The sequence below is a fragment of the Scardinius erythrophthalmus genome (assembly GCF_964197995.2).
Source record: "Scardinius erythrophthalmus genome assembly, chromosome: 8".
NCBI lineage: Eukaryota > Metazoa > Chordata > Actinopteri > Cypriniformes > Leuciscidae > Scardinius > Scardinius erythrophthalmus.
The window spans coordinates 30,483,871-30,508,886 of record NC_138228.1 but is presented as its reverse complement, the minus strand read 5'-3'; the positions used below and the strand labels follow the sequence as shown (position 1 = coordinate 30,508,886).

At 37.6% G+C, this 25,016-nt stretch overlaps 1 protein-coding gene across 7 annotated transcripts in view; it reads left to right on the top strand.

Moving 5' to 3' along the window:
* Nucleotides 1-331: 331 nt before the first annotated feature.
* def8 (differentially expressed in FDCP 8 homolog) overlaps nt 332-25,016 on the top strand; it is a 143,936-nt gene continuing 119,251 nt past the window's right edge. For 3 of the 7 annotated variants that reach the window (XR_014030616.1, XR_014030617.1, XM_081372083.1), the window contains exons 1-2: nt 338-489; nt 19,500-19,619. Coding sequence is in view for 4 of the 7 variants with exons in the window: in XM_081372083.1 (XP_081228209.1) it covers nt 19,514-19,619 (106 nt within the window). In the remaining 3 variants the exon portion in view is untranslated. Of the gene's footprint in view, nt 490-19,499; nt 19,665-25,016 lie in introns of all 7 variants that reach the window. The other 4 variants (XM_081372081.1, XM_081372079.1, XM_081372082.1 and 1 more) reach the window with 3 other exon arrangements.

The window sequence follows — 25,016 nt, the reverse complement described above, 5'->3', positions numbered from 1 at the left end:
ATAAATGCAGGCTTGATGAGCATAAGGTCATTTTTTTCAAAAATAATAAATTCAGTAATGTGTCCAAACTTTTGACTGGTACTTTTATATTGTGTGTATACCCCTTTTTTACGTTTGAGCCCTGCTCCTGAGGAACTCTCTGCACGTCCATGGATGTTGCAGCCAAAAGCTGTTTTCTTGCATGTTTGGCATGATTTTTTTGGTTGCACTGTTTTGACCAGCAGGCGTCACCAGCGTGTGGTGTTCGAACACTTCGAGAGTGAATCATTTTGCGGCTATTCAAAGCTTTGAAAAGCTTCGTTTCTCCCATCATGTAGAGGTCGCTACAATCACATTCGCATTGAACAAGCAAGCATCACAACGACAACACACAAGCTACTAGAGAACATATCGAAGGAAAAAATGACAGCTGCCATTGATTATTTATCAGCCTGTTATTTGTGATGATGATGAAGATGACGAAGATGCGCTGCTGAAGCTGTGTAAAGCGTAAGATAAACAATATCACACATTTTTATCAAGATGTGATGCCAAGCGGTTAGCACGCTGGCTACATTTCTTGTTTTTGGCTGTCGCCATATAAACTGTGTATTACACAAACATTTATTCTTCATCAATTTGACTATTTTGTACTGATGTCAAGCTGAACACTGTCAGTGTTATTTTCAGTTGTGTCTGGTAAATGATGATGATGATGCAGCTCATGCTGATATTAATTGACTGCATGATATTACAGTTTCAGTAGAAATATATAATTTATTTTGTTGATTTAGAGAATGTCGCCAACTGTCATTCAGATCGCATCCTGCTGTCATTGCATAAAACATGAACATTCATGAACATCACAGTAAACTGAGAACTAAAAGTCATCATGTATAATGGGAGTGAAATACTTTCCTTATTTAATAATCATTTCTTAGGCTACATATTTTCCTTGTACCTTGGATACATGTGAATGTACAAATCTTAGTCAATATTTTCAAATATTCAATATTCAAATATTTTCTTGTTTTCAATATAGGCATAATATTCATAAATTGTTTTGTTTGGACCTGTCTCAAGAATATTTGGAAGAATGCATTTTTTGATTTTTAGCTGTTTCAGCCTGGTTGATAGTTCAAATACAGTATTGTTCCCTTTTTACTGTGCTCACATGTTATGGGATATGCATGCTAACCTAAAGTCCTGAAAATTGATACGTTGGTGTAATTTTGCTACAGGTTTGAAGCAAGGGTAGTGTGGTTGCCTGTTCAGTTTTAGAGATATTTGTTAAGTTTATATCTGATCTATTCGTAAAGTTCATATCACATGCAATTTCTATGGATACTCCACCCGAACATGAATTTAAACTATTTGACTAACTTTAAAAGAATATTTTATTTTAAAATATACACACATTCACTCTTTCTAATACACTCTATACATGTATAAAACACATATGTCTTAAAGTTTATTTAAATGTTATCCCTTAAAAGTAATCTTTGATCACCAAAATGACATTTAATTTTTTTTTGTCATGGTTAAAATAGCTTGAATTTTAAGATTCATGTTACACTCATACTCACTCACAATGTGCCTCATTTACGCGGTTGTATGAATATATTAGCCCTGTCTCCACTCACTCACACCAACATTAAAAGCTTGATTTTCACCACAGGGGGAATAGGAAATATTGAATTTTCAATAGGTTGAAAACGCATAACGTTTCTTGTCTTTTTTTACATTTCTATCATTACAGTTGTCAAAAATTAAATATTAGCTACTTGCATCTCACCATGTACTGGTTATGGTCCTGACACATATGATGAACAAGACACCCAAAGTACCAGTAATTTAATTTCCCTACAAAGACGGGTTTTCCATAAATTTTAAGTAAATTTTAACAAAGACAAATTATAGGGGACAATGGGACACCTTAAGAAAAATGTGCTTTTCACTCCTCCCATAGTGTATGAATGCAGAATGTTTTTTTTTTTTATTAAACATTGATGGAGCAACAGATTTTGTGTAAAAATAAATCATAAAAGTGGTTTGTTTGTTTAAAAATCGTATAAATGAATGAGGTGGCAAGGTGGGCCCTTTACCCCACACATGAGGTAAAAGGCTCACAAAGTATTGATACAAATAAATGAATGTTTTAAATGTCTAAGTTAATACCTGTTCAAAACAATCACTTTTAGCAAAGTTTGTACTATTTTTGGTTTATTTTGATAAATAAAATAATACATTTTTATTCAATGGAAATACTGTTATTAAAATGTTCATTTTAAAAATACAGAAGAATGAACAAAAAAGGTGGTTGGCCACACACTGATCCACTCAAGACTAAAAGTCTACAAAAATATTTTTTATTTTATCAATTGCATTATTTTATCAGTTGCAAAAAAAAAAAAAAAAAAAAAAAAAAAAAAATATATATATATATATATATATATATATATATTTTTTTTTTTTTTTTTTTAGACTTTTAGTCTTGAGTGGATCAGTGTGTGGCCTACCACCTTTTTTGTTCAATCTTCAATATATCATTGGCTCTACGCACCTGTAGTACAAGGACCTGCAGTACAAGAACTTTTTTTCTGTTTGGAGCGCTGCAATTGTTTTTAATTTTACATTTTAAAAATACAGAAATAAAATTGTTTAAAGAAACAAAGGTTCTAAAAGCATTAAGAGATCCCATAATAATTGAATATAGCTTTACAGTAGTAACAAATAAATATGTTTTATTATAATTTATATATTTTATATAATAATATTTTAAATTTTAAATATGATGTATTTCATTATAAATATGGTGATTATCACTAAAGGACACCCAACTTGATATATGATAATTACAATCTGAATGCCATGTCATGTCAACAAATGGAAAAGTCAGCCAGCTATTTATTATCATGTTAATTATTGTGCCTTTCGCCCCAACAGCAGGGGCGCCTTTTACCGCAAATGGAATACTTTGAAAATCATTAACAAGACCTTTGTCTCAAAATATAGTCCATAATTTGATCGGTTCTCATTTGCTACATAAGTCTACAACATTTTAAAAAACAATAAATATTAGATCAAATTAGCGCAGAATCAACTTTGCGTTGCTGTCCGCGATCGCATCAAGGATCAGCCAAATTTCCATATGCATCATCAAAAGCGGTTAAGAAAAGTGCTGAGCGGGATTTCTGTTCCATCTAGAGGTTTAAAAGAGAATAAAGTCAAATGCACATTTTACCCCGGTGCTCCTTTAGCCCTGTTGTACCGTTTCTCTCTCTCTCTCTCTCTCTCTCTCTCTCTCATATATAGATAGATAGATAGATAGATAGATATTTAGAAATTATCGAAAATTGTAAATGTAAATATAGCGATATATACACTCACCTAAAGGATTATTAGGAGCACCATACTAATACTGTGTTTGACCCCCTTTCGCCTTCAGAACTGCCTTAATTCTACGTGGCATTGACTCAACAAGGTGCTGAAAGCATTCTTTAGTAGGGATGGGACGATATGAAAATTTCATATCACGATTATAGTGACCAAAGTTATCACGATTATCAATATTATCACGGTTTTGTTAAAATAAGATGGAAATGTTCGAAAAGAACTGATACACACGCTGAAAACATTTGAACAAGTTTTATTTTTTGAAAATCAACAAACAACAAATACAATTAGCAGCTATATGAACTTTTTTAAGCATGAACATTAAATTAACATTAACATAGAGCCCTGAGAGGTATAAGTTTTCCTAGTGCAGGTTTTAATGAACAGTACCTTAAATAAGAACATCAAATGCACACATAAAAACAACACAAGTAAAGCAATCTGTGCATCATGTAACAACAATACAACCATATGTAAACAAATCAAATGAACAGCAATGATTGGTTGTATGTTTGTTCTCTTCTTCTAAAGAAAAAAGTGCAGTTGACCTAACATAGTGTTATATATGCATCTTCGTTCACTTGAGATTGAAATGCAAAATGGCATATTTACTTTGTCTGGTTTAAGAAGTGCTCTTTGAGGAGAGACAATATGCCCGCTGGCGCTGAACACTCTCTCTGATGGCACGCTGGTTGCTGGGATGCACAAAAGCTTCCTGGCAACCCTGGCAAGGTGAGGCAGCTCTGATGCATGGCTCCTCCACCACACCAGTGGATCCTCTTCTGCTGGAATTGGGGGCAGAGACAGGTAGACTTTGATTTCTCCTTTCACACTGTCTTCTAGAGTGGTTGGAATCTGACCCTCTTCACCTCTTTGCTGCCTTGTTGAAGTAATCCTACTCAGCAACCCGGCTAGGCCTTTCCCCTCCGATGCTGCTGGTGGAGGTGCTGCTGCTGGTGGAGGTGCTTTGTGGTTCTTCCCTGACTTGTGCAGCCAGCTTCACAGCTTCCTGGACACAGTCAGTTTAAATTTTTGAAGCCTCCTAGAGCCCGACCGATATGGATTTTTGGACGCCGATGCCGATAAAAAAAAGCCAGATACCGATATATCGGCCGATATTATTTGTGTGTATATTATAATACAGTAGCAATACTATTTATGTGTATTATAGTACAGTAAGTTTGGACACACTTTCCAATTGGTGTGTACAAACTTTTGATGGGTACTGTATATAGAATACACAGTATAAACAGAATAAATATATAAACGTTTTGCAATGATAACTCAAATGTGGTGATTAAACACTTGTGTGACAAAGATATGTAATGGAGGCAGGGTGAATGATAGAATGAGAATTTGAGCTGTAACCAAACTAGTTTGCATTGCATTTTATATTATATTCTAAATACTCTTCTATTTTTAATCTTAATTTAGTGGAGGAAGAACTCAGATCTTTTTAGTAAAGTAAAATTAATAATATAATGAAAACGTTTATAATTACATATATGTACAGTAGTTTTATACTATTTTAAATAAGTAGTAAGCAAAATGTACTAAACGTGAAACTAGGCTACAGGGCTGGACCCGAATATTCGTTCGGTGGGTTGGTATTTGATTTGAAAATTTGACATTCGAATATTTGTTGTTGTTTTTTTTCACATCTGGGATCCCCCGCGAAACGGTTCTCATTCGCGCTTAAATAAGGCCGGCGACACACTGACTGCGTGGCATGGCCGTTTTTATTTCGGCTCCCATGTTAACAGGTTGGAGTTTGCACACTGCTTGCGTGAGACACGCGTCTCTCAGGCGCGGCTTGAGCCACGCGGAAAACGCGTGCATGCCAGAAATAGAACCGACGCGCAAGTCTTCTCTGGCAAGAGCGCAGAACAGCGGAGTTTGTATGGACCGAAGTGCATGCCTGAGCTTGTGTTTTGGATTAAGCTGTGTTGCTTTGACATTGTGGAAAATAGAATAATAGAAACAAAATGTATTAGACTTTTTGCCTGTTATTATCAATCTAAATTAATCTCGTTTTTTAATTTAACATAATTTCGTTTTTCTTTATTTAAATTTCGTTTAATTTCTTTATTTAAATTTCGTTTAATTTCTTTATTTAAATTTCGTTTCTTTATTTAAATTTCGTTTCTTTATTTAAATTTCGTTTCTTTATTTAAATTTCGTTTTTCTTGATTTAAATTTCGTTTTTCTTGATTTAATTTTCGTTTAATTTCTTTATTTAAATTTCGTTTTTCTTTATTTAAATCTACCCTTTACTGTGTCAGTAATTTTGTTAGTCAGAAAAATATTAGACTACCTTAAGTATTGCTTAATTTAACAGACCTGTGTGTGCGTTTTTTATATCACTAACAGTGTCCGTTCTCGGACGCCTTCTCTGCCCGCGTGAGGTGCGCCGCTTCCCGCTCCCCGCTCGCGCTGTTCTGTAGTTTACTAAAAGTGTATTAATTCTGAACGTGTCGCGTCTCCATCTGGCTACTTTTAATGCAAAATGGCCCTATATAAAGTGTTATAATTACATAAATTATTGGAATATTGCTTGATGTTGTAACGTAGCAGAATGAGCTTTAACACTGTGTCTACACTGGACGCGGCTGTTATTTTTTTGCCACTTTTGCCAGTTCTTTGTAACAGCTTTTAGGTGCTTTTTTTGGCAGCGCCATCCTTACAGAAATCACTGCACGCTGCATTTTTTTAAATATTAATTTATCGGCCGTTATAAATGCCGATACCGATAGTTAGGAAAATGCCTAATATCGGCCGATAATATCGGCCTGCCGATCTATCGGTCGGGCTCTACCTCAGACTCATCTAAAGCGCTCCTTTTGAAGCGGGGGTCAATGAAACAAGCCATGTTCATGACTCTCTTAGCCTTCTCTGAGTATCTGCTTTTGAGGTCTTCTCTCATTAAATTTTTCATCTCCTTGGTCAGGGATGTATCTGTGTCCTTTTCCTCCAAAACATCAGAATTAATGTGGTCCAGGACAGGCTTGATTGCTGACAGCGTTACTCATGTTTCTGAGGCAAGTGCATCTGTTAACTTGCTCAGAGGTTCGAGGAGCTGGCACAGTTGCTCCATGACAGTTATTTCGGTATCCTTGGGCATTAGATGCCATGTTCCTCTTTCTCCAGCCAGTGTTGCACAGACTGGTTGCTGCTGACTAAGAAAACGCTCAACCATCTTGTGTGTAGATCCCCATCGAGTCACCACATCATGAATTAGAGCCTTCTGTGGCATGTTGAGGGCAGCTTGTTTTTCCCTCAGTTCTCGCCTTCTCTTCCAACTCCGTGAAAAGCCCTGGACCAGATGACGGCAGGCCTTGACTGCTTTTTCAACTCTCTGAATTTTCAAAGCCTTTGAAATGGCCAGGTTCAAATTATGGCCAAAGCACCCAAGCCACACTTCTGAAAAATCTTCAAAAGCCTTTATCATGTTTGTTGCATTGTCTGTGGTTATGCAGACCAGGTCTTTTTTGTTGATCCCCCATTCTTCCAGCATGTTCTCAAAAAACTCGCTGATGTTTTGAGCTGAGTGATCTTCTGGGAAGATCTGAGTTTCGAGGCAGTTTGATTCCAGTTGCCAGACTGGGGTGAGGTAATGGATAGTGACGCTTATGTAGGGTTGACCACCACCGCTTTCACTAGTCCAGAGGTCAGTAGTTGCAGCAAACCATGTTCCTTGAGCTAATTTTTTTACAACAGCAGCTTTGACCTGGTTGTACAAGTTTGGTATTTCAGTTTTGGAAAAATATTTTCGTGATGGCACTTTGTAGTGTGGTACAGCAACTTTCATCAGCCGCAGAAAACCAGGCCTCTTAATAATTTGAAATGGCATCATGTCCTTTGCAATGAAATATGAAATGACTGCAGTGAGGTCTTGTGCATTTTTTGATGTGGGTGCATAAGCAGTCTGCCTTTTAAATGCTTGTTCAAGTGTCTGTGTCACAACTGTAGATGAGGAGGGAGTCGAGGGACCAGAAGCATCACTGGGTTTGCCTGCTGCACGCCCACTCTGTAAACAAAGAAATAGCAAATGTATTCTTATCATTAATGATAATATTATTAACTCACTATGCATATGTGTGTGCATGACCGAATATTATTATTAATATCAATAATAATAATAATAAATAAATTTCTCTCACGCGCACACACACACACACACACACACACACACACACACACACACACACACAAACACACACACACACACAAACACACACACACACACACACACACACACACACACACACACACACACAGAGAATACTTAAAATGACCGTTATATATAAATAGCAACACATTATAACACAGCGCGCCTGCATGTCTAGAATCACCGCGGGCGCGATCTCTGGTTTCATTCAGATGTATGTCTTGCGTCTCAGTTTTTGATTGTATTGAAAATCAAATCAGAGTAATTTAATAATACTATAATAATGTTGAAGTGATCATATTGTCTCAACGATTGTTTTGTACACTCACTGTAACGTGCATAACTTAATGGATTTAGAAACCGGTAAGATTTAAAAACATTTATCACAATTCAATATGTCCCTGAAATTATTTCTGTGGTAAAAAAAAAAGGTTTATTGTGAATTAATACAATACATTATCCCTTAAATATCACCCTTAATAGTTTGAACATGTTTGTTCATTATGGCTCAAAGCCACTTGCTGTAAACCTTTTCTTCGCGGAAGCTTTGCGTTAAATCACAGGTGAGATAATGAAATAATATTTAATCTCGAATCATTATTTTTTGTCCAATTATTTGCCCAAGTTAGCTTTGGTACTGAGGTAAAAGTTAACTTACCTTGCATTCGCTATATAAGAGTGGGTGGTTGTCACGAAGATGACTTAGCAGATTCGACGTATTTCCCCCTTTTGCAGCGATTTTCCTCTTGCAAGATCTGCAGACAGGGTGCCCATCCTCGATTAAATTGCCGTCAGGGCTCTTGTAATATCCAAAATACGACCACCCCTCAGATTTTGTCCTCTTGGATGGTTGAAAAATCTCCCGTGCGCTGTCACTGCCTTCCGCCATGTCTTCTCGTGCAAAAAACAATGTTGCATGCGCGCGCATGCGTCAAACTGATTCTGGCTGGACAGGATTTATCGCGAGTTTCAAAATCACTATAATCAAACACGGTTGTTATGATAATTAAATTTGAAACGATAATACTAACCGTCAGGACATTTTATCGTGGTTAATCGTAAAACCGGTAATCGTCCCATCCCTATTCTTTAGAAATGTTGGCCCATATCTTGCAGTTGATGGAGATTTGAGGGATGCACATCCAGGGCACGAAGCTCCCATTCCACCACATTCCAAAGATGCTCTATTGGGTTGAGATCTGGTGACTGTGGGGCCATTTTAGTACAGTGAACTCATTGTCATGTTCAAGAAACCAATTTGAAATGATTCGAGCTTTGTGACATGGTGCATTATCCTGCTGGAAGTAGCCATCAGAGGATGGGTACATGGTGGTCATAAAGGGATGGACATGGTCAGAAACAATGCTCAGGTAGGCTGTGGCATTTAAACGATGCCCAATTGGCACTAAGGGGCCTAAAGTGTGCCAAGAAAACATCCCCCACACCATTACACCACCACCAGCAGCCTGCACAGTGGTAACAAGGCATGATGGATCCATGTTCTCATTCTGTTTACGCCAAATTCTGACTCTACCATGTGAATGTCTCAACAGAAATCGAGACTCATCAGACCAGGCAACATTTTTCCAGTCTTCAACTGTCCAATTTTGGTGAGCTTGTGCAAATTGTAGCCTCTTTTTCCTATTTGTAGTGGAGATGAGTGGTACCCGGTGGGGTCTTCTGCTGTTGTAGCCCATCCGCCTCAAGGTTGTGCGTGTTGTGGCTTCACAAATGCTTTGCTGCATACCTCGGTTGTAACGAGTGGTTATTTCAGTTAAAGTTGCTCTTCTATCAGCTTGAATCAGTCGGCCCATTCTCCTCTGACCTCTAGCATCAACAAGGCATTTTCGCCCACAGGACTGCCGCATACTGGATGTTTTTCCCTTTTCACACCATTCTTTGTAAACCCTAGAAATGGTTGTGCGTGAAAATCCCAGTAACTGAGCAGATTGTGAAATACTCTGACCGGCCCGTCTGGCACCAACAACCATGCCACGCTGAAAATTGCTTAAATCACCTTTCTTTCCCATTCTGACATTTAGTTTGGAGTTCAGGAGATTGTCTTGACCAGGACCACACCCCTAAATGCATTGAAGCAACTGCCATGTGATTGGTTGATTAGATAATTGCATTAATGAGAAATTGAACAGGTGTTCCTAATAATCCTTTAGGTGAGTGTATATATATATATATATATATATATATATATATATATATTAATGATTTTAATAGGCTACTTCAAAAAGTTCAGAAAAGTAAAAGTTTTAGGTTGACGCATATGTCAGAGAATAGACTAGGCACGTGTCCTACAGCCAATGAAAGAGCAAGATACAGGGCAGCGGGAGTTCAGGAGGAGTTATTGACCAGAATATCAGTATTTTAATAGATATATTTACAATTATATCAAACAGAAACAAAGCACAAACATTTGCTTGACCAGCAGCAACAGCAGCACATTGCAAAATAATTTATTTACCCCCAACTCTCTTTGCAGAACACACAATCTTGCTCCCCTTGTCTACCCAACCATTTCCTCCTGCATAATCTGTTTTTTCTTTTTCTCCTTTTTGCTGCAAATTAGCGCACAGAAAATTTGGATCGCAATCTTCTTGCAGGCTATCATTTTTAATAACAATTCCAGTCTCGCGCGAGAACTTCGGTCTTACGCACATGTGTAATAAACCTAGAAGGTGAGGTCAGATTGTTGCGGCTAGAGGAATCTACTCTACAGAGCAAGCAGCACCACAGAGGTAGAAACAATAATCTTTATTTAATATAATTCATGCAGTTACCAAACATGTCAGACTGGGTCAGGTTCTTGAAGTCCCAAACACAAATGCTAATCAGCCTGGGCGAACAACACCACGATGGAGCATGCTACACAGAGAACACCGCAATAAATAGGCCATACAAAAGCTAGCGCACACGCAATAAATAGGCAAAAGCTATAGCACACCCGTAGGACACTGCACACGTTCACAATGCATGTAAACTTCACACCCAAGACGCCATCAGACTACTACATAAGAATCCAGTTCATCATAACCCTCCCACCCCATCATGAAATGGCTATACTGCCAGGTTTAAAATGACACACACACACACACACACACACACACAAAATGTTCAACACTTAACTCTCCCGGGATGCGAAACCCTCCCCGGGGTCTAGTCTTTGGCGCTGGTTGGCAAAGGGAGAAGGCAGACACCAGTCCAGCGCTCGTGAGGCCTCCGAACTATAGCGGAAACAGAGCACCCCTTCCTGAGAAGCCGCGCCGCCCACACACTACTACACCCGGCCTTATCAACAGGTTAGCCCATTAAGCTATCGGCGCCGCCGGCAGCCCTAAGTAGCATGCGAACGGCACCCACCCCCCAACCTTGAGTGCAGCTCGGCGTTAGCAACAGCACACCCCTTCTCAGTTCCCCACCCTTCGCTGTGCTCTTCTTTTAATGGCTCTCCTCTCCTTGAAACTCACGATAATCACTGTTCCAAAGCTCCTGCTCCTTCACGCTCATCAGTGGTCAGGTGCGAACAATCACTTAACTCAACCCACTCTTCCCTCAAATCCCTCCCCCCCACACACGACAGTCATAACAATGCATTTATCCAACGTCACTTCATTACACATGTAATCTTGCGTTATTTCCTTATCACTTCTCTCGCGTGTGTTTGGTTGTGAAACGTAGTTTGCAGACCAGACAGAAGTTCTTTCTTTTGTAAAGTCATGCAGTGTGAAACCCCCTGTCGCCAATCCATCGTGCAGTGTGAACACAGCAGCAACTGAATGTTACCCCAGATAGTCGTGCAGTGTGAAAAGAACAGTGACCCGACTACTTTGAAAATCGTGCAGTGTGAACTCGGCATTACTGGTGTTAAAAATAGTTATTAAAGGGTGGTATAATGCCCTTTTCACAAGATGTAAAATAAGTCTTTGATGTCCCCAGAGTGTGTATGTTAAGTTTTAGCTCAAAACACCCCACAGATATTTTTATATAGCATGTTAAAATTGTCACTTTTTGATGGTGAGCAAAAACGCACCGTTTTTGTGTCTGTTAAAGGGTTAAATGCAAATGAGCTGCTGCTCTAGGCACAGAGGGTGGAGCTACAACAGCTTGCACTCACACAGACATGCACTGAACATTCCAAACACTTTTAGCCTTTTATGTTCACACCCGGAGTCAAGAAGAAGTGACAACATGTAGACAACATTTCTGATTGGTTAGTTGATGAATTTATGTATCTTATGTGTAGTTATCTTCTAGTCATTGATTAGCATATTCTGTCTTGATAATCTATAAATCGTGTTCCGTGGACGGAATTAGCGCTTTGGGTTTTAGAAAAGCGCATTATAAATAAAATGTATTATTATTATTATTATTATAAAGTTAGAAAAGTTAAATCATAATCAACCACCCCTTTAAGCACAATAAGCTGCGGAAGACAACACATTGCGGTACTCGCGCTGTCTGACACGCATCTGAAGCACACAGAAAGCCGCCTTTCGGACAGCGTGCAATCCTGAATTCAGTTCTCTTTCACAGCTTATTGCACTTCAACGGTCAAATACACACACAGACAGTTATGTCAAAGTGCCTGTCTTGGCGGTAGTGTAATACAGTCGGTTATGTCTTAAGTGAACGTAAACGGTTAGGAAAGAATTTGGATGTGTGTCAATAGGATCCGTGCATTAGGTCTTAAAGTGACAGCAGCCTGATACTGCATACCTGCTGCTGTCTTTCAAACAAAAAGAGAAAATCACTCACTGCTCATGACTGAATAACTTTTGTAGCTTTAACATGAATCAATGTATATTTATTTAATGTGAAGACTATGCAGTGTTTTATTTTTACATTTGATTATTCAGTTTCTGTATAGTTTCTTACATGAATGTTGCTGTTAAATAGATCTAATGTAGGCCTACCTGAAAAGCTTAAAACACCCTTTATTGTATTTGTATCTTTGTTTTATTTGTTTGTTTGTTGTATTTGCCCTATTGTTTGTAATTTGCCTCTTTGTTCTTATTTTAATAACAAAGTTCAATAAAAATAACTAATCGTCCACCCATAGTTTCAGGTGTTTTTGTTTACCTGGATGTTATTGCTTGTTAAGCCTTCAGGTTGATATAACTATATATCACCAAGTAGAGCAAAGAGTGGTTGGTATTTAAATAGTTTTTTGTTTTTGTTGCTGTTTTTTTAGTGTTTTTTTTTTTACATTGATGTTGAAGGGGGTGGATTGGAATCCACTGCTGCTTCAATGTGTATGTAATGAGTGATTATAATCAAGGTATTAATCAATAATTTTCCTTCTAAATATCACGAGTTGAATGACTTCTCTAAGCTTGTGAGATTTTACTTTGTTATAGAAGTTACCAGTGTGATTACTGAAATGTTCTTTTCATGTATTCTTTAATGTCTATATTTGATATCTGAATGCAGTAACAGTGCTTGCTTATTTAGCCCGGCTTCCAGAAATAAAATAGGGACTTGTTTTGTGTTTGAGAGAGGTCTTCAATGCGTTCAAACATATAGGGGTAATTGAAGTCAATAGTTTAAGGGACCATTTCTTTGTTAAAGCCTTACTTTCCAGTGTAGCTCTCCTTTAGAGAAAGAACGCATTATCTTGATGTTTTGAGAGGATGCTCTTGTTTATAGTTAGAGCCTGGTCAACTCCAACCTTGGAAAAGCTGCGTGTCGGTATGTGTGTTAGTCTTCTTGGTTACAGGTTAAGGAACCACTGGCATTATTGGAGATTGGTTGTTGTTCGGGACATGCTGGCACCCAGCAACCCGAATCTGCGACCAGGAAGGTCACGACATGCCTAACTTCAGGGTCCGAGTGTCAGCTGCCTAATCGATGGAGATATGCTTCCGTCTATCTGTATATGTGTGGAAAATTACTATGTTTATCTATTTCTTTGCCAATCAGAAACTGCATTCTAGCTTAGACCTTGGTGTAGGGTATAACTGCTGTGATCTTTGTAACTGTAACCTATGAACTCCTGTGTGAGTCTTGAAGCTGACTTCTGCTGATGAAACTGCAAACTATCTTCAGTAAAACTTTTCTTCAATTTATTATAACTAGTGCAAATTAGTGCAAAATCAGTTTTTGTGTGTGTTTTTAGTAATTGTTGGTTTGGTATGTTTGAGTGCTCATTGTTACAATTACACAGCAAAAGTTCAGTGACATTTTTATTTGTGCATGGTAGAAAGCAAATACTGATACTGACATAATGACATACAATAAATATGGAAAATTTAACTACTGAGCGATTGAGGGAGCAAGCTACACAGTGAACTCCAAGAAAACGCTACGCTTGAGCAAACAGTTTGTGAATAGACTACTACAAATGATGGCCGTGAAAGAGACTGTGAACGCATTAAATAGGATATGTTTAGTTTGTGAATAGCATAGGCTACTATTAGACCTACACAGTAGCGATAATGTTAAGTGCACCAGAATAAAATCTAATATTCAGAAATAAATAACAGTGTAGCTGACTTCCAGATTCAGTTAACATCCACAAATGAATAAGCGCAACGATTCAGGGAGCAGGCTACACAGTGAACTCCGAGAAAACGCTACTTATGCTCCGCTGCTTTCTTCGACCCTCTCTGTCTCTGGTCCTGCACTGTGCTCACTCAGTGTGCAGTGTGAGAGAGGGAGTTGCCAGCGGCTAGAGCGGCAAAAGCCAATGTGTGCTTCTTTTACCGATATATTTGAGGATATCTTTTGCATTTCTAATCCAAACAACGTCAAACTTGGCACTGCACTTACTCGTGCCCGTAGCAAGACACCTGTCAAGTTTGAAATCCATCGGACTAACGGTTCGAGAGATGTGCGAATAACACAGACACACACACACACACACACACAGACAGAAAGACCTTCCTGTAATTTATAGATAGATATAATATTCAGAAGTAAACAGCGTAGCGGCGTAGCGTTGTAGTGCGTATGCGGTGCGTATGCGGTGCAGGAGCAGGAGCAGCGCGCGCTATAGTGCTTTCACATATGCTGCGTTTGCAGTGAATAACTGATCCGCAGCTGTACCACAAACATACTTAATATTTTTATTTCAAATCCAGAAGTTATGCTGCAACTTTTATTAAAAAAAAAAAAAGTTTGTCAGCATTGCGATTCTCTTTGTACACATGTACACTCTTTAATGGACGTTTGCACGTTTAAACACAATTTAAACAACGTAGGGCTATTATTCCATGCATTACTTCTACTTATATTAAGTTGCTCAAGCCAGTGGTCAAATATTTAATCATGTACTTATATTAAAATCACAAACATTTTAAATTAAAACTTAAAATTGACAAAAACAGCCGACTCTCATGCCTTTTCTTTTGCATTTAAATTTTAGTACAATAGATCTTGCATGTCACGAAGAACTTGTTTTTCCACCTCCACGAATGGGACAAGTGCTGTTCATTATGTCGCCTTGTTGAGGTAAATTGTAGTTTTCCTTGCTTTACCCTGGTCTTAAATGGTTAGTTCACCCAAAAATGAAAATTCTGTCAGTAATTACTCACCCTCATGTTGTTCCAACCCCGTAAGACCTTCGTTCATCTTCGGAACACAAATTAAGATATTTTTGATTAAATCTGAGAGTTGTCTTTACACTACGTGCAAAGACCCGAGGCCCAGAGAGAAGGAAATGAAAAGTGGAATAAAGTCGTTATTTTTGTTTGTTTTTGCGCACAAAAAGTATTTTCGTCGCTTGATAAACTTAAGATTGAGCCACTGGAGTCACTTGGACTATATTAACGATGTCTTTAATACATTTTCTGGGCCAGTAAGTTTCGGTCCCTTAGAAGCCTATGGAGGAGTTAGACAACTCTCAGATTTAATCAAAAATATCTTAATTTGTGTTCCGAAGATGAACGAAGGTCTTACGGGGTTGGAACAACATGAGGGTGAGTAATTACTGACAGAATTTTCATTTTTGGGTGAACTATCCCTTTAAAGTAAAAAGATGACTGTGAAAAAAATTAGTATTTAATTAAATAAATTTATGGTGAGATTACTACATGTTATTTAATTAAACGCATTTATGGTGAAATTACTACATTTTCATGTCAATCTGTGTTAATTTTAACCACAAAACATGCGCTGTCACTTTAATTCAGCGTTTGCAGCACAGCAAAAATAGACTCGGTGCAGAAACGATCGCTGCACTACGGTGACCGGGAGGGGACATGTTCGGTTCACTTATTTTTGTCGTGGCCACAACATATAAACTCGTGGGAACGTGATATTAAGTCGTGGGAACGTCATAATATCTCGTGGGAACGTCATATTAAGTCGTGGCCACGAGATCATTTTGTTGAGGTAACGACATCATTATGTCGTGGCCACGCGATGCAAAGTCGTGGCCTCGAGATCATATGTTGAGGGCACGATATATTTTTCTCGTGGCCACGAGATCATTTTGTTGAGGTTACGACATCATTATGTCGTGGCCACGCGTTGAGGGAGCCACAGCGGCCAATACTGTAACCGTACCATAGACTGGGCTACAGCAGAGATGGAGATGACAGAAGAAATAACATTTTACTTTAAATTAAGAATGTCATATAAAGATATAGTGCGGTCTTTGGCATTAAGACATGGGTACGTTATAAGTGAAAGACACATGAAGCGCATTCTTAGACTTTGTCGCACGCATATTCAGGGACCGTCTCAAAATTACATGCGACATTGGCATAAACATTTCTAACTTCAATAGCATTTGAAGACAACGACTTACAGTCATAAAACCAACTGTACACTGTTCACCCAGGTCTCATGTATGATGCACACCTTTTAGATTTTTATGTCAACAAACTGCTAAATCATATGCAAATATTGTTGGCATATTTCACTACTGCCACATACCTGACACCTAGATGAACAATGTACAGTTGGTTTTATGACTGTAAGTCATTGTCTTCAAATGCTATTGACCTTTAAATGTGGTCATATTCTATATATGATCCCACACAGTAGTGAAATACATAGCATTATTTGCATATGATTTAGCAGTTTACTGTCATACATATCAAAAATATTAAAGGTGTGCATCATACATGAGACCTATATGAACAATGTACAGTTGGTTTTATGACTGTAAGTCACTGTCTTCAAATGCTATTGAGCTTTAAATATTGTCATATTCTGTATATGATCCCATACAGTAGTGAAATTCATAGCAATATTTGCATATGATTTAGCAGTTTATTGTCATAAATATCAAAAATATTAAAGGTGTGCATCATACATGAGACCTATATGAACAATATACAGTTGGTTTTATGACTAAGTCATTGTCTTCAAATGATATTGAGCTTTAAATATTGTCATATTTTGTGTATGATCCCATACAGTATGTGAAATAGGCCTACAATATTTGCATATGAGTTAGCAGTTTATTGTAATAAATATTAAAAATCTAAAAGGTGTGCATCATACATGAGACCTGGGTGAACAATGTACAATTGGTTTTATGACTGTAAGTCATTGTCTTCAAATGCTATTGAAGTTAGAAACGTTTATGCCAATGTCGCATGTAATTTTGAGACGGTCCCTAAATATGCGTGCGACAAAAAAAGTCTAAGAATGCGCTTATCTTTATAACGTACCCATGTCTTAATGCCAAAGACCGCACTATATCTTTATATGACATTCCTAATTTAAAGTAAAATGTTATTTCTTCTGTCATCTCCATCTCTGCTGTAGCCCAGTCTATGGTATGGTTACAGTATTGGCCGCTGTGGCTCCCTCAACGCGTGGCCACGACATAATGATGTCGTTACCTCAACAAAATGATCTCGTGGCCACGAGAAAAATATATCGTTCCCTCAACATATGATCTCGAGGCCACGACTTTGCATCGCGTGGCCACGACATGATGTCGTTACCTCAACAAAATGATCTCGTGGCCACGACTTAATATGACGTTCCCACGAGATATTATGACGTTCCTACGACTTAATATCACGTTCCCACGAGTTTATATGTTGTGGCCACGACAAAAATAAGTGAACCGAACATGTCCCCTCCCGGTCACCGTACTGCACAGCTGTATACGCACCGCAACTAGAACGGATCGACGGACTGCATCCGTGTGCAGTTTGAAAGTTCTAACCTGTTAACATGGGTACGGAAAAAAATACGCACCGCATATGCACTGCAAACGGAGTATGTGTACGGGCGTTAGAGATTCAGTTAACATACACAAATGAATAAGTGCGACGATTCAGGGAGCAGGCTACACAGTGAACTCTGGAAAAATGCTACGCTTGAGCAAACAGTTTGCGAATAGGCTACTACAAATGATGGCCATGAATAAAATATATTCAGAAGTAAATAGTGTTTATTTTTAAACCACAACCCTCTAATTTCAGAATGTTTATTTTCAAACCACAACCTTCTAAGTGTTTCTTTTACCGATATATTTAACAATATCTTTTGCATTTCTAATCCAAACAACGCCAAACTTGGCACTGCACTTACTCGTGCCCGTAGCAAGACACCTGTCAAGTTTGGAATCCATCAGACTAACGGTTCGAGAGATATGCTGTAAGGCCCGTGAAATTGGTCCAATTGCCGGTTCACCAATAACACAGGGAAGGTTATCACGTGCTCTGTCCTTACCCATGCAAAGTATTTGGTTGGTTAAATTTACAATACATTTAGTTTTGTATTCTCTCGTTAATTCATCTGACTCCATAAATGAAAGGTTTTAATAATATCTGTGCCTCACTAAAGGTGAGTGAATATTTGACTATTCCTTTTAGCCATTAAATGAACAATGTCAAGATCCGTTAGAATAATCGAATGTAACATTTTAATGTTTCAGATATCAGAAATTAATTCCACAATCAATTCAAATATCTAGAACATGGTTATACATTGGTTACACCAAAGAATCTTACCCAACTTGTACCTGAGATAGGGAGAGAGAAAGAGAAAGAAAGAAAGAAAGAGAGAGAGAGAGAGAGAGAGAGAGCTACCACCTATTCCGTTTCTCACCAGTCAAGTACAAGAGACCAGATAGAGCAAGCACACCTTCCTTTATACTGTTTGCCCAGGTGACATGGGGGATGGGGAAGACCACCCTCAAATGGCTTAACCAGTTTTCTCTAAACTTCTCTAAACCTTATTACCTTTTATTTTATCTATCTGGATATGAGATATCTGTACCACTCACTTTGAGACATTTCAAATGACACCAAAAACATACCAGTCAATCATAAACATTTACATTAAACTATGTTCTTTTGTGAGTTCTTTGTTGTTTCTTGGAGGAAGTCAGGCTGTATGGGGAGGTCGAATGCTAATTAGCCAGCAAGGCCCTTTTGTCTCAGATCAGGGCCCCAACCAGTATTTTCAGTCTTACAATGCGAATAACAGACACACACACACACACACAGACAGACAGACGTTTCTGTAATTTATAGATAGATAGATGGATAGATAGATAGATAGATAGATAGATAGATAGATAGATAGATAGATAGATAGATAGATAGATAGATAGATAGATAGATAGATAGATAGATAGATAGATAGATAGATAGATAGATAGATAGATAGATAGATAGATATAGATTCTGACTCCGGGTCTTCTTTCATACATCTGATCCTTGGGTGTGTGTGTGTGTGTGTGTGTGTGTGTGTCATCAATCACCTGTCCCATATAGAGATTGCACTATTTATACACATGATATCAGAGTATAAAAAAATCTATTTTAGTGCACCTTCTCTCTTGATTTTAGCGCACATCCTCGCTATCATAAGCCCAAGCCTACATATACGTATTTCTCAAAGAGCAGAAAGTTTGTTCTTTACTAGAATCTAAAAAGAGAGTAAGATGTGACATGAAATGACTACAGCATTTTCATTTTTGAGCTATCCCTTTAGGTGTATTATGTGACATTGATTATGTGTCTGTCTTCTACAGATGTAACCAGTGTCATGGAATATAATGAAAGACTTGCTCGCTTTCGTCAGGGTCTTGTCAACCCATTTGACAGGGGAGAGAACGACAGCAGCACTGAGGGAAAGAATCTTCCTAAACATGGTGTGTCAACTTTTACATTAAATATGCACTCCTCCTCTTCTGAAGGTACATGTCAATATACACTGTATATTATACAGTTTTTACAGAGAAGGACATTTCTTGTGTTGTGAATGAGATAGTTGTGAGTCACACAATGTACGCTCTTGTAGCCTACCACAGCAAAACACAATAACACTGACTAGGTAAATAAATATGGCAAACAACAGGATAAAAATGACAATTTCCCTATCATACAGGGAATGCAGCGCCAAATGGCAATGCAGCGCCAAAGCTTGATGCAAGTGGTTTTTGCAAGTTTCAGTACGACGCAGTTGTCTTTTTCAAGTCCTGCGCCATGTTGTTTAAATAGCAAATGCATTTGCCCCCATCTGTGCGCTCATGGGCGTGCTGGTCTGAAAACGCTGGTGTTCAGGCGCATTGTTGGCGCGTTGCTATTTTGAGGCAACTGAAATAGACTGCGCCATTGACCAACTGAAAACTGGTCTAAAGTCAATGGCGCAGCTTTTTTTTTTGTTATTTAAAGAGCATGTTAGTAATGTGCGCCTATTGGCGGTTACACAAACGCGTGCACACTCTGCTTATTAAACACACACACACACATACATGCGCAGCAGCACACAAACATGCCAAACATTAAAAATAAAAGGATTACAATGTAAAATATTAATATTGTGTATATAAAGATATGGTGTAATCCGGCTTATCCCGTAGATGCTTGTGCGCTTTAACCTCGCGCACGAACAGATCCGTTTGCTCTCTGCAGACTCGTTCTTTCCGCTTGCAAATTCCGCCATGTAAATAGCGAATCTGCCATGGCGCAAGCACAACTGGCTTTTAAAGGGAATGGGAGATGACACTCTGGTTGGTTTGTTTCACATTACGCCCAAAACACACCCATTGCTCATTAAGAAAATAGGGACAACCCTTTTCAAAGCCGATCATTTTTTTCCACTGTCAAACTAGCAAAAGTGGATTCTAAGTGCACTTGCGCCCTACGCTTTAGACCATGCGCTTAAAACGTTAAAATAGGGCCCTTAATATCTATGTTTTTTTTCAATAACTACATGTCAGTGGCTCAAGCCTTTATTACTAGTTTTAAATAACACTTTAGAATTAGTAATGGAGGCTTGGGATGTTTGCAAGGGAGATACTTAGTTCTACACAATAGTATTTCAATGACCCATACAGAAATGTAATATATGTCAATATATGTAAATTACATATATAATGTTAGTGCCCATGTATGTCTGCTGCATATATGAGAATATATGCAAAATTCATATATGTAAAACACATATACATATATGAAACATATATTTCAAAATATATCAAAAATGGCCGTTTTCATGTAAGTGCCATATATTTTCCCGTATATGTACATAAATGTGAAATATATGTAAGACGCATATATGTATACATGCATATATGACGCATATATGTATACATGCATATATGACGCATATATGTATACATGCATATATGTACTTATTTCTATAGTACATACTTTCACATATTAGGGATACAAATCTTATATCTGAATGCCTTGAAATTAAATGCCTATAGTTGGAGATTTTGTCTATTGTGTGAATACCAAATATAGTATTTTAATACAATAATGCAGTGTTTTCTTTGTCATTTTTGACAAATACATCCACAAAGTACCATAAGCCACAGCTTTAAAAATGCATCAGTATCGCATGCATGTACACTGTAAAACTTTTCACTGTAAATTTACAGTTAAATACTGGCAGCTGGGTTGCCATCCACATACTGTATTTTTACAACACTACTACTACAGTAAACAGCATTTACAGTACTCCACTGTAATTACCAAATACAGTATATACCACATTTTAAATTATTAAACTTGTAGACAGCAATAAATTGTATTTTTACAGGGAATACTGCTTTTATTATTACATAATTAAAATATTATACTTTAAGGTTTCATAAGAGTAGTCACACTAGGAAAAAGAAAACAACATTTTCTGGGTTTTAAAACATTTATTTAGTTAAAATGCCATCTGTGAACATGTTGGCTGAATTACTTTTTAAACACAAAATGCAATTTTAACACTTAACAACAAACAGGTAACAGTTAGCACTTAATTAAAGGAATAGTTCACCCAAAAATTTAAATTAGCACATGATTTACTCACCCTCAAGTCATCCTAGGCATATATGACATTATTCTTTCAGACGAATACAATCAGAGTTCTATTAAAAAATGTCCTGGCTCTTCCAAGCTTTATAACGACAGTGAAATGCTGTTTCTTTTTTCCATAAAAGTGCAAACGAAATCCCATTCAAAGTCTGCAAGGTTTCGCAGAAGTGAGGACACCTGTAGGCTTACAGTGGTGTTCTTGTTTTGCACAACTTGGCCAGTTTTCTTTGAAGTTACTTGTCCTTTCTTTGTTTTTGATCCACGTTCAGGATTGATGTCAAGAAAGCGTCTAAAAGGCAGAAAAAAACAACAATTAAATATTATTAACTGAGTGTATATATTTTGACAAAGAGAGACAGCACAAAAGCTGTCTAAAACTGAACAACATGAAAAAAAAATGCAATGTTGGATGTTGTGAAAAAAAAAAAAAAATGCAATGTTGGATGTTGTGATCAATAACTGATATTTTTTCTGCCCTGGTAAAATACATCAACTTAATGTGTCTGTTTACATGCACACTGTCAACTAACAAAATTTTTGGAAGTGGGGTTGCCAGATTTAAAGTTTTATTCTACAACTTTTGTCTACTCATCACCCAGCTCATTAACAATATCATGCCCTCATCCGGTGCCATCAGAGTATCAGTGGAAAGGCAGTTTTTAGACTCTCCGTTTATATAGAGCACACACTGCTAGAATCCAGCCCAAACCTTTGTGACAGAAATAATTTCTAATAATTTCTAACATATTTTTCATATTCTATGCAGTGGTCAGTTTAGAGCAGTGACAGAAATTAACATTTTTTATTAAGGGGTAATATTTGCCACCTTAAATTGATTTCAAGGGGCATTTTCACCTATATATGGACATTTGTAGATATTTCAACAAGATATCTTTCACATCTACTGCAGTCAGATTCACCCGTGTTCACTCTGAAGGAATCACTCACATTGGCTGGGCACTTGTATGACACATCAAGGATGTTAAGCCAAGCCCTGTATGGAAACCAGGGCCATATTGTTCATACCAGTAATCAACATAATAAATACTGTCAAGTCAAGGTTAGTGACACAATTCAGTTTAATATATATATATATATATATATATATATATATATATATATATATATATATATATATATGAATGGCAAATATGCCAATGACTAACCTCTGAACAAACTCAAGGTGCTGCCTCTTCCTGGTACTGCAAGCTGAAGTTATAGGAGGAGGCAAACAGCGCTGCCAGGCCAGTGATGAAGAGGCTGTGATCCTTCACACACACCTTGACCTTCCAAACTTAATATCCAGCACTGGTTGCTTAATGATTGACCTGTAATGGAATAAAAAATAAAAAATAAATAATAATAATAATAATTAAAATAACTACTGTGGGTTCCACTGTGGTTCGATGTAGTTGTCTATTTATAGTTCTATGAATTAAATTTTTCAACTAAAAATTAAAATTGGTTAGAATGCTAAAATGCACTGGCATATAATTTTGTTTGTTTTAAGCATAAACTCACTTAATTTTGACTTATTCTTTCAGAAAACAAGACAATTTTTACGTGTCTATTAAATGCTTCTTCATGTAAGAATTGTAGATATCTGGACTGGAAACAAAATAAAAACACTAATTAAGAAAAACATATTTTACAGTGGGGTGAGTAAATGATGGCTTTTCATTTTAGGTTTCATCTACCCCTTTAATGTTTACATACCAGGAAATAAGTCGTGGACTTTCTGGCAAATGTAGATTGCTGGACATCAGCGATGCAAATTCCTGAAACAATTTTTTAAAAGGACAGCACAACCTTGATCAACAGAACCAAAACATAAAACATATTACAAATTAATGAGATTTGCTGAATAATCTCTACTTATCTGCTTGAAGGATAACACCGTCTAACTTCTTTGAATTAGGGAGTAGTTGTAGGACCATGGGATGGCAATCAGGAATAGGCCTACTACATTTGAAAACAGCATTAGCAAAATTCTGACAACGATTCAAAAGCACGATCACAGAACTGACAGAATTTGACAGCATTTTTTTTTTTTACCACATAGACTACTGTAACACTACTTAAAAGCACTTACATTAACAATGGCCATCAAAGCCTAAAACGAAAAAAATATATATCAAATGCACGTCATGCAAATAGCATGGTAAAGGTTGCCTATTATATGAAATGTCGAAGTTAACGTTACTTGGTAAACAGGTGGAACAGAGTCAGTGAATTGCTTGCGCGGCCACGGTAGTAAACCGCGTTCGCAAAATCAAACCAAATACGTGAAAACAATGTAGAAATGAGAACGCAAAAAAAAAAAAAAAAAAACCTTATATATTGGCTTACCGTATCACTCAGTTGAACAATTCTCCATCTTCTCAAACTCTAAATCCCACTTATCGTCACGCGCAGGTTAGATTATTCAATGACAAATTCTTCCATCCGTCTTCAGGTAGCTGCTACCGTTAAAGGGGGGGTGAATTGCTGTTTCATGCATACTGAGTTTTTTACACTGTTAAAGAGTTGGATTCCCATGTTAAACATGGACAAAGTTTCAAAAGTTAAGTTGTACGTTTGAAGGAGTATTTTTGTTCCAAAAATACTCCTTCCGGTTTGTCACAAGTTTCGGAAAGTTTTTTTCGAGTATGGCTCTGTCTTACGTAAGATAGAGCGGAATTTCCTTATATGGGTCCTAAGGGCACTTCTCCGCGGCCGCGCGCGCACTCGCAGACCAGAGAGAGAAGAGAGCGAAAGCAGTACGTTACCTCAAAGCGCTATGCTCGGCTTTTAGGGAAGTCAATGTCACCAAAGAAGTGGGTTTTTGGTTGGCAGGGCAAGACAACCCTGCACAGATTCCCAAAGAACCCAGCGTTAAGGGAATAGTCACTGGGATTTTACACAGATCCACTTCAAAGAGTTGATGACCTTTCTCAGATGATCCGTAGAGTGCGAGATGTGCAAAGCTAACTGGTGATTTGTACTGAACTTGCACATGCAACAATGATCTACAGTTCAATGTACTGGTTACTTCAATATACTTTTCTGAATGTGTAAGGTTTACTTGAACTTCTGAGATTACTTTTCGTTCTAGCCAAACATACAAAGGTAGGTGGCACTCATTACATTATAACTCACATTATAGGAATTATAGCTTCCTGTTTCGAATGCGCATGCGTCGCGTCTGAGCGCGTTGTTGTCTTTGGAGCTCCATCGATTGATTTATAATTCTT